General features: G+C 47.1%; 1 protein-coding gene across 1 annotated transcript; it reads left to right on the top strand.

Annotated features, from left to right (window-relative positions):
• Nucleotides 1–1,612: 1,612 nt before the first annotated feature.
• On the top strand, nucleotides 1,613–3,606 carry LOC119318840 (anthocyanin 5-aromatic acyltransferase-like). The gene is made up of 3 exons (XM_037593418.1): nucleotides 1,613–2,209; nucleotides 2,287–2,529; nucleotides 2,598–3,606. Exons 1-3 carry the CDS (start codon nucleotides 1,721–1,723, stop codon nucleotides 3,252–3,254), a joined length of 1,389 nt encoding a protein of 462 aa, XP_037449315.1. The 5' UTR covers nucleotides 1,613–1,720; the 3' UTR covers nucleotides 3,255–3,606.
• The last annotated feature ends 7,960 nt before the right edge of the window (nucleotides 3,607–11,566 follow it).

The following is an 11,566-nucleotide window of genomic DNA, read 5'->3' as shown; positions in this document are numbered from 1 at the left end:
AAAATAGATCGGGAGCATCTTGTATAATCTCAAAAAAGCAACTAAAAATATGAGAAATGAAGTGATGAAAATCAGCCCATGCTCTCATTTATGCTCGCTTTTGTAATGGGAGGCAAGGAATGGGGATACCGGGAGAAGAAAGGATCACATGGACGGCAAGCCTCCACCACCGGCAAGTGGGGTTGCTTCACATCCAATCTCCACGGCCACCGCCTCCATGGGGACGAACTCCCATGTTCACAACCGGACTCCCAATCGGCCGCTGCCTCGCCGACCTTGACGACGAAGTAGTCCCTCCCTTCGATCCCATTCGCAACGGAGGCAACACCCATCCCAGCGGACGGGTCCGCGGTGAGATCCCTACTGGATTGTGGTCGCGCCTCCCCAAACTTCACCGCGGGACACATGAGAGGGCGTCGTTGCCATGGTCAGGCTTGGATGGGGAAAGGAGGCGACATAGCAGCAACGGCGCCTTCGCCGGGATTGGTGGCGACGGCGGCGACGAGCGAGCGGGAGGACGGCGGCGGCGAGAGAGTAGGAGGGTGGTGGCGGCAGTCCATCGGCCGCCGTGACGTGAGAGGAGGATGGGATGGGGCCGCAATCTGGACGTATGGAGCGGTCGAGAGGAGGGGAAGCAGGCGGCTGGGTTTTTCCATCATGCGGGGTTTGGGGGAGGTCAAACGAGAGGTTTTTTTTCGTGCGGGAGGCAGAGCAACGAGGGCGGATGTAGGGAGACGTGACGCGGTCGGTTGGCAGGAAAAGGAAAGCTACGCAAAATCACATCAATATAAGAAAATATCCTATCAATACTTGATTGATTGCGATTTATTTTTTATATGGTAACTAATATGATCATCAATACTTGATTGATTGTGATTTATTTTTTATATGGTAACTAATCTGATGGGTTTATGTGGGTGGTGAAGCGAAAAGGAAAGCTACGCATTTTTTAGTCAGTAGAGATGATTGATGATAAGAAAGGGAAAATCACATCAATATAAGGAAATATCCCATCAATACTTGATTGATTGCGATTTATTTTTTATATGGTAACTAATCTGATCATCAATACTTGATTGATTGTGATTTTTTTTATGGTAACTAATCTGATAGGTTTATGTGGGTGGTGAAGCGAAAAGACAGGTGGGAGGGAGACGAAATAAAACCAGCGAAATAAAACCAACGAAAGTGATGAGGCGAAATAAAAACCAGCGAAAAATAACCAGCGGACTATTCCTAGATTTTTTTTTGGTTCGTCTGTCTTGGTGCGACGGGATGTTAGGGCCTAGAGTGCGTGGGGGCGGGCGGGGGACTCGGCTTGAGGTTTTTTTTTTTTTGATTCTATGCGGCTTAGCGTGAGACGGGAGGTTGGGCGTGTGCGGGACTCGATCGCGGAGTTTTTCTTGGTTTTTCGCGGCTGAGAGGGAGGTGGGAGAAAATACCAAAGAAGTACCAAAAAAGACCGGATGAGGTGGGACGAAAATAAAACCCGGAACGTGACCTACCAACTGAGACATTAGGAGTAGAGATATTTTAAACATCAATTATTTTTTCAGAAAGAAATCAGACGAAGACACGTTGAAATCGGACACGAGTCTTGTATACTGCCGCTCGGTCGGCCATGGTGACGAGCGCGCGCCGCGTAAGCGCGCAAGCAGACAGCTTCCCCGCCGCTTCCGGCGATTTATTTATGCGGTCATGCCAGAAGAGGAAGCTGTGAATGCCAAGGAACAGATCGGGAAACATGCCGCCCATGGTGCGCACGCGGAGCTCCACCGCCGTCCCACTCGCCGCCGCTGGCGGCGCGGAGCTCCCGGACCCCGGCCGGCTCGTCCCGCTGTCCCCGTTCGACGCGTTCTGGGTCGCGCTGCCCCCAGTCCGCCGCGTCTTCCTCTTCCGCTCCCCGCCCGGCGTCCCGTTCTCGGACGTCGTCGGCACCCTCAGGTCCTCCCTCGCGCAAGTGCTCCCAGCCTTCCACCCCTTCGCCGGCGAGCTCACGTACTCGCCGGACTCGCGCGCTCTGTCGATCGTCCTCCCGGACGAGCGGGAGGGCTTCCCCTGCGGCGGCGTCACGTTCGTCGAGGCCGAGACGGACCTCGATTTCGAGCGGCTCGTCGAGGAGGCGGCAGAACACGACCAGGACGCGCTCGGACAGCTTATCCCGGACATCCGCCGTGACCAGCTCCCGGCGCCCGTGATGGCCGCGCAGGTACGCGTCACATCACACCTCACACGTGTAAGTTATCCGCGGTTGTCTTCCCTTATGCGGAATGCGTGGGTAAGCAGGTGACGGAGTTCGTCGGTGGCGGCGGTGGCGTGGCACTGGGGGTGGCCGTGCACCATACGGCGGCGGACGGGCGCGGCATTTGGCGGTTCTTTGAGATGTGGGCGGCGGCAGCGTCCGGTGTTGAGGTTGGCCAGGTGCCCGCCGGGTCGGTTCCGCTGCATGACCGGAGGCTGGTGCGGTTCCACGGCGACGAAGAGATCGCCAGGCTGTTCTTGCAGCAAATCGCCCCGAACTTGCCTAAGGTGAACAACGCAGTTTGTTCGCCAAAGCTTCCAATCCATGTCACTGACAGTCACTGAACCAACCGCAGATTGCTCCAAGGCAAGATCCCGCGCTCGACGGCCGGCGTCGCCTCAGCCGGCGAACCTTCACCTTCGCCGCGTCCGCGGTGCAGCGTCTCAAGCAGAGGCTCGCGTCCGCGGCGAACATCGGCACGGCGCCGTCCACCTTCGCCGCCCTGGCGGCGCACGGGTGGGTGTCCATCGCGCGCGCCAGCGGCTTCGCCGACGACGACGCGCCGGTGTTCGCCGCCTTCCTCGCCGACTGCCGCGCGTACATGTCGCCCCCGGCGCCGGACGCCTACGCGGGCAACTGCGTCGCGCTCTGCATGGCCTCGCTGGGCGGGTCGGAGCTCGCGGGGCCCGACGGGCCCGCCCGGGCGCTCCTGGCCGTCAGGGAGTCCGTCGCGGAGGCGAAGCGCGACCCGCTCCGCGACCTCGGCCGGTGGCGCACCAAGTTCGCGGCCATCCCGCCGGGCCGCGCGGTCGTCCTGGGCGGGTCGCCCTGGTTCCCCGCATACGGGGTGGACTTCGGGTTCGGGAGGCCGGCGAGGGTGGAGCTGGCGTCCATGAACCACGACGGCGAGATGGTGCTCGTCGCCGGGAGGGAGGCCGGCTCGGTGCAGGCGTCGGTGTCGATTGCCGCGGGGAAGATGCAGGCGTTCCGCGACGTGTTCATGGCTGAATGAGCGTCTACGACCGTCCTGTGGTGATTATCAGTAAGCAGATGCTGTTCTATGTTGAATGATCTTGCAAATAATCGATAATTTCAGGTGAAGACTTGGCCTGAGACACCTGCATGTATGCATGCTCCTCTCTGAAGTCTGAACATATCCGATATGGAACAAATGATAACGCGCACGCAAAGCGCAACAATAGTCCGCACTTGTTTTTTATTTGGAGAGGAGAAATGATAATCTGCAGTTGGTAGAATCACCTGCTCGTGCATTGGTACAGAAACCGCCATAATAAATGACATTGTTTTTCTCGTTTACAAGAGAATGAGAACTAAAATCTGGAAGAACGGAGCGTAGCTTAATTGGCAAGGCGCGGGAGTTAGTAACTAGCCCATCAGTGTTCGAGTCTAGATTCGAGTGCTTGATACTCGTGGAGTTTTCATCTATAGAAAATGCCAACAAGCTAGTTTAGCCCGGGTTGGTCTCGTTGAAAGAAATGCTCCCGAACTCCAACCTAGTTGTTTGCAATTAGCCATTATTGCCACATGAGGGTCCAAATAATCCATAGAGTTCAAGGTGTCCACAACAAATAAGTAATCTGATTCAACCTCGACTGAATTGCACAATGACATTGTTAATACTACATTTGAGATGTATAAATGTGAACATGTCATTATTTTCTTTGTGTGTAGATGAAAACATGCCCAAAACAAACAACATACAAACAGGCCTCAAGAACCTGGTCTTGTTGATTTTGGTTGTGACCTAACACGTTAACCGTTTTATCGATTTTATCTGACGAGTCCTTGGTTCGATCTACTTATGGGCAGCTAGCCTTGATGGTTGAGCTGCAGTTTATTCCACAAAAACTTCATAAGAACCAATAATATGTTTGGCATGTTATAGCCGCATTGAATATATCACTGCGAGAGTAATAAAGGCCTGTGTGAGTGTATGGGGTCATTTGTCCCTACTTGCCTTGTTAAAGAGACCTTTTATGGTTGTAATGGGAAGTATCATATACTACTAGTATCATGCACATAATACTAGTGTACTATGAGATACTACATCTATAATGAATGGTATCATATGTTGGGACCATATAGGACTATATTTATTGTTATGCATGACACAAAGTAGTACATCATTTAATATGATACGGTATCATGGTATGATACTCAAGCTTCTCTTTCCTCATTTAATTCTATAACACCTCATCAAAATTGCTTAGTTGACATGCATAATACTACCTATGATACTCCCATTACGATCAGCCTTACAATACATCCGCGATATATTAGTCGTCCATTTAAGCGGATGAATGCTCCAGATTTACCAATGCTACAGCTCAGTTTAGGTAGTATATTAAGACGGTAGGGGTATTTTGGATAGTAATCAACTAAAACTCAGTCAGGCAATGACGCGCCGAAGTCACAGGCGGACCCAGCAATTCAACACAGTCGCGCCATGCCGCTCGGCGGCCGTCTACTCATGCACCGGAGGATGGCAGGCAGCGTCAAGATGATCGAGGTCCTGTGGGCGGGGGCCTGCAAGTGGTGTTAGGATGAGGAGGTTAGGGGTGGCCGGCGGCCGGCGACGGCCTGCAAGCTGGGCCGACTGTAATTATAGGCGACGTTAGGATGTCGGAGGTTGGAGACGACCGCGTGTACGCAGATGAATCATTATAATTAAATGTTGCAATAAAGAACAGATTTACCCCTAATTAGAAATTAGCAACACCGTTGGATTAGTTAAATACTACCCGTCATATTGGATAGTATGATTTACCATAAAATATAGAGGTAAATACACTAGAAGTCACAGAACTTACACGCAATGTTTAGTTTAGTGCATAAACTTGTAAAATACGTGTTTCTGGTCATCTAACTCGTCATCTCGTGCATATACGGTGCTTCCAACCGTATCCCTACGAGTGCCAACATGGCAGGGCCACCATCAGTGGCTGAGGCTATTTTTTAAATACACTAGAAGTCACAGAACTTGCACGCAATGTTCAGTTTAGTGCATAAACTTGTAAAATGCGTGTTTCTGTCATCTAACTCGTCATCTCGTGCATATACGGTGCTTCCAACCGTATCCCTACGAGTGCCAACGTGGCAGGGCCACCTTCAGTGGTTGAGGCTGTTTTTTTTAAGAAAGGACCCATACATTCTATTTATTTTTACACAAACAATCCTCAAATAAAATGAAAGAAGCTGCAGCGCATGATGGGATTCAAACCGATGAGCTAGCACGATCCGCCTAGCGTAGAGAGCCACTAGACCAACTAACAGTTGACGCTTCCTCAAAAAAGAAAATCTAACAGTTGACGCTAAAATGCACAGTTAAAGCTATTTAACACGTACTGCATAAAAAATAGAAATTAAAACGATAAAAGGGTTTGCTGAAAAGGGAAAGCCCCAGTTTGATACTATGGCATCGTGTACAAGTGCCAACTATAAGGCCACACCGACACTTAGTAACACAAACAAATTATCTTGTATATTGTTTTTTCTATGTAAGATAGATTTGATTTTAGTTTATCAGTGATAAATAGAGATAAAAATGATAAAAGTGTTATGTATTGTATAGTATAAAATTTATGTATTCCAATGGCAGTGAGCTATGTTTAATTATTTTACGCAAAGATAGATCTTTTTTTGCACATAGTACCTAACTTTAAATATATATTCCCGCAAAAAATAGTGCAGAATGGATGAATGCAAATTCTTTTGGACAAACCAACGAAATTTTTGGTTGAATTTGATTTTTTAAAATTATAAAATATGGATAAAGGAAATAAAATGTAGAATGAATATATGTAAATTATTTTGGACAAATCAACAAAAAATTTGTTTGAATTCGAATAATTCTAAATTTAAATATTTATATAAAAGGAAATATAGTGCACAGTGAATGTACGTATGTTTTCGGACAAATAAACTCAATTTATGTTTGAATTTGAATAGATGTAAATTTAAAAATCTAGATAAAAGAACATACAGTGCAGAATGGATGTACATAAATTATTCTGGACAAATCAAATAATTTTTGTTTGAATTCGAAAAAAATTAAATTAAAATCTAGATAAAAGAAAATATAGTGTAGAATGAATGTACATCCTCGAGCCCGAGGTCTGAACTTTTTCATAATAGTAGTCCAAGTAACTTTGGTTTTAGTAATGAAAAAATTCAGACAAATCAACGAAAATTTTGTCTGAATTCAAATAATTTTAAATTAATAATCTAGATAAGAGAAAACATAGTTCAGAATGTGTACTTTTACTCTTTGATATATATCTTAGGAGTCTCAAATAAACATGAAGTAACATTAGGTGGTTGGTTAGGACGCCCGCTTTAGTGCAACAGGTCGCCGGTTTGAAGTGGGGTTTCCCTTTTTCCTGGTTTGATTTTTACTTTAATTCGTATGGTCTATGTTATATAAAGCAAATTGTATACATTTAATGTAAAACTTCAGCTGGTCGAGTGGCTGTCTATCCTGGGCGAATCACAGCAGGTCGTGGGTTTCAAATCCCACAAACGTTCCAACGTTTTCCATTTATTTCAGAATTTTTGCGTAAATAAATAAAATACAAGGGTGCTATCTAAAAAAGTGCATGCGGATTACCACCATCTCAGCCACTGACAGTGGGCCCCTCCATGTGGCATGCATAGGGATACGACTGGATACCGTAGAAAGCACCGTATATGAACAAGCACTGGTAGAAAAAGAGGCTTCCGTCCAGCCCCATTAGTCGCGAAACTGTAGGAACCGCGACTAATGAAGTCTTTAGTCGCGGTTCGGCAGACGAACCGCGACCAAAGGCCTGGGCCCAGGGCGCTCGGTGGCCAGCTGGTGCACGTGAGGGGCTTTAGTCGCGGTTGGCCAGGCCAACCGCGACTAAAGGTGCGCAAAGGCCTTTAGTCGCGGTTGGCCAGGCCAACCGCGACTAAAGCTCCTCCCCTATATATACCAGTTCAGCACGCTCACTTAGCCATTTGGTGCCACTTCTCTTCACAAGCTTCACAAGGGGGTGTAGGTTTGCTTTTGGTTCCTTTTATGCACACAAGGTGTTTGATGAAATGCCCTAAGAGGGTGAAACAAACATGATATGAAGTGTTGGAGCCACACTTGAGGTTCCTCATTTATTTTTTCCTTCTCGATCGCGGTTAGCAACTTGAACCTTTCATGCATGTGTGTCATTGATAAAATATGCATGTGTGCAGTTCATTGTTTAATTTATATTGTTTGTAGCTAGTTAGTTTAACAAATGCATGATGGTTAATTATATATTTTATATTATAATAATGCAGATGAATCGGCAATGGATGTACGGTAACCGACTCTCCGGCGAGTTCACTACGGGTTTGAAAGATTTCCTCGTAGTGGCTAATGTGAACAAGCAGGGGGGTTTTGTTATCTGTCCATGTGTTATCTGTAAGAATCAGAAGGGTTACTCTTCCTCAAGAGATGTTCACATGCATCTGCTTCGGCACGGTTTCATGCCAAGCTATAATTGTTGGACCAAGCATGGAGAAAGAGGGGTTATAATGGAAGAAGATGAAGAAGGGGATGATTTCATCGATGAAAGCTATCTTGCTCATTTCGGTGATACTTTCATGGAGGATGCTGAAGGTGAAGGGGAAGGTGAAGAAGAGGCACGTGATGATCCCGTTGATGATCTTGGTCGGACCATTGCTGATGCACGGAGACGCTGCGAAACTGAAAAGGAGAGGGAGAATTTGGATCGCATGTTAGAGGATCACAGAAAGGCGCTGTACCTCGGATGCGATGATGGTCTGAAAAAGCTGGGCTGCACACTGGATTTGCTGAAATGGAAGGCAGAGGCAGGTGTAGCTGACTCGGCATTTGAAAACTTGCTGAAAATGTTGAAGAATATGTTTCCAAAGGATAACGAGTTGCCCGCCAGTACGTACGAAGCAAAGAAGGTTGTCTGCCCTCTAGGTTTAGAGGTTCTGAAGATACATGCATGCATCAACGACTGCATCCTCTACCGCGGTGAATACGAGAATTTGAATGAATGCCCGGTATGCACTGCATTGCGTTATAAGATCAGAGGCGATGACCCTGGTGACGATGTTGAGGGCCAGAAACCCAGGAAGAGGGTTCCCGCCAAGGTGATGTGGTATGCTCCTATAATACCACGGTTGAAACGTCTGTTCAGGAACAAAGAGCATGCCAAGTTGTTGCGATGGCACAAAGAGGACCGTAAGTCGGACGGGGAGTTGAGACACACCGCAGATGGAACGCAATGGAGAAAGATCGACAGATGGTTCAAAGATTTTGCAGCTGACGCAAGGAACATAAGATTTGCTCTAAGTACGGATGGCATGAATCCTTTTGGCGAGCAGAGCTCCAGCCATAGGACCTGGCCCGTGACTCTATGCATCTACAACCTTCCTCCTTGGTTGTGCATGAAGCGGAAGTTCATTATGATGCCATTGCTCATCCAAGGTCCGAAGCAACCCGGCAACGACATCGATGTGTACCTAAGGCCATTAGTTGATGAACTTTTACAGCTGTGGGGTGGTGTCCGTGTGTGGGATGAGCACAAACAAGAGGAATTTGACCTACGAGCGTTGCTTTTCGTAACCATCAACGATTGGCCTGCTCTTAGTAACCTTTCGGGACTGTCAAATAAGGGATACAATGCATGCACGCACTGCTTACATGAGACTGAAAGTGTACATTTGCCAAATTGTAAGAAGAACGTGTACCTTGGGCATCGTCGATTTCTTCCGAAAATTCATCCAGTAAGAAAGAAAGGCAAGCATTACAACGGCAAGGCAGATCACCGGCCGAAGCCTGCGGAACGCACTGGTGCTGAGGTATTTGATATGGTCAAGTATTTGAAAGTCATCTTTGGAAAGGGTCCTGGCGGACAATCAGTTCCGAAGGGAGCTGACGGGCACGCAGCCATGTGGAAGAAGAAATCTATATTCTGGGAGCTAGAATATTGGAAAGTCCTAGATGTCCGCTCTGCAATCGACGTGATGCACGTTACGAAGAATATTTGCGTGAACCTCCTAAGCTTCTTGGGCGTGTATGGGAAGACAAATGATACAAAGGAAGCACGGCAGGACCAGCAACGTTTGAAAGACCCTGATGACCGGCATCCGGAATGGTTTCAAGGTCGTGCCAGCTACGCTCTGACCAAAGAAGAGAAGGTCATCTTTTTTGAATGCCTGAGCAGTATGAAGGTCCCGTCTGGATTCTCGTCCAATATAAAGGGAATAATAAACATGGCGGAGAAAAAGTTCCAAAACCTGAAGTCTCACGACTGCCACGTGATTATGACGCAATTGCTTCCGATTGCTTTGAGGGGGCTCCTGCCGAAAAATGTTCGAGTAGCCATTGTGAAGCTATGTGCATTCCTCAATGCAATCTCTCAGAAGGTAATCAATCCAGAAGATCTACCACGGTTACAGAACGATGTGATCCAATGTCTTGTCAGTTTCGAGTTGGTGTTCCCGCCATCCTTCTTCAATATTATGACGCACCTCTTGGTTCACCTAGTCGAAGAGATTTTCATTCTCGGTCCTGTATTTCTACACAATATGTTCCCCTTCGAGAGGTTTATGGGAGTATTAAAGAAATATGTTCGTAACCGTGCTAGGCCAGAAGGAAGCATCGCCAAGGGCTATGGAAATGAGGAGGTAATTGAGTTTTGTGTTGACTTTGTTCCTGACCTTAAGCCGATTGGTCTTCCTCGATCGCGGCACGAGGGGAGACTAAGTGGAAAAGGCACGATCGGAAGGAAATCAACGATATGTATGGACGGCCATTCTCTGACTGAAGCACACCACACTGTACTGACCAATTCCAGCTTGGTGGCTCCGTACTTTGAGAAACACAAGAATATTTTACGCTCGGACAACCCGGGGAAGCCTGAATCCTGGATTAGGAAGGCCCACATGGAGACTTTCGGCAGTTGGTTGAGAAAACATTTAATGAATGACAATGATGTTGTAGATCAGCTGTACATGTTGGCCAAGACACCATCTTCGACTATAACGACTTTCCAAGGGTACGAGATAAATGGGAATACATTTTACACGATCGCCCAAGATAAAAAGAGCACCAACCAAAACAGTGGTGTCCGCTTTGATGCAGCAACCGAGAATGGGCAAAAGGTCACATATTATGGTTGCATAGAGGAGATATGGGAACTTGACTATGGACCCTCCTTTAAGGTCCCTTTGTTCCGGTGCAAATGGTTCAAGCTAACAGGAGGTGGGGTAAAGGTGGACCAGCAATACGGAATGACAATGGTGGATTTCAACAATCTTGGTTACCTTGACGAACCATTCGTCCTAGCGAAAGATGTCGCTCAGGTTTTCTATGTGAAGGACATGAGTAGCAAACCGAGGAAACGGAAAGATAAGAAAACGATCAGTGCATCATGCGATGATCCAAAGCGCCACATTGTTCTTTCAGGGAAAAGAAACATCATGGGAGTGGAGGACAAGACAGACATGTCAGAAGATTATAATATGTTTGCTGAAATTCCGCCCTTCAAAGTGAACACCGACCCAAGCATTAAGTTAAATGATGAGGATGCTCCATGGATACGGCACAATCGTAAGCAAGCAGGGACACAAGGGAAGAAATGATGTGTAATAATTTATTGTATCAAACCTTTTGTCAAACCTTCAAGGGGTTTTAAAATGAATTAGTTTTATTTTTCTGATTTTTTTGATATATAATTGTATTTTTAAGATTTTAAAATGAATTAGTTTTATTTTTCTGATTTTAAAAGGAAAAAGGAAGAAGAAGAAAGAAGGAAAAAGGAAGAAAAAAACAGAAGAGAAAAACAGAAGAAAAAAGGAAAAACAGAAGAAAAAAACAAACAGAAGAAAAACATAAAAAAAACAGAAGAAAAAAGGAAAAAGGAAAAAGGAAAAAGGAAAAAAGGAAGAAAAAAAGAAAATATGCCACCTACTGGGCCACCACGGCCTGAATACGAGTAGAAACCCATTAAAGGGCCAGGATTCAGGCCCGCAGAAGGCCCAGTAGGCCCACAGGCACATAGTGACAGAATAGGCCCGTAAGCCTGCATTTGAGAGGAGCTCGAAGTGGTGAGCGCAGCCGCGCTTATAAACCACTGTCGAAGCCTCTCGGCTAGCGAGGTGGGACTAAACATCCCACCGCACCGCGCCAGTTCTAGCACAGACCTTTAGTCGCGGTTGGGAAGGCGGACCGCGACTAAAGGGTACCCTTTAGTCGCGGTCCGCCTTCCCAACCGCGACTAAAGGGTCTTTCTGCGCGGGAACGGAGGCGGCGCCAAAACCCTTTAGTCGCGG

Source organism: Triticum dicoccoides, chromosome 6A (assembly GCF_002162155.2).
Source record: "Triticum dicoccoides isolate Atlit2015 ecotype Zavitan chromosome 6A, WEW_v2.0, whole genome shotgun sequence".
Lineage (NCBI taxonomy): Eukaryota > Viridiplantae > Streptophyta > Magnoliopsida > Poales > Poaceae > Triticum > Triticum dicoccoides.
The sequence above is the reverse complement of the archived record's forward strand: the minus strand, read 5'-3'. Positions and strand labels throughout refer to the sequence as shown.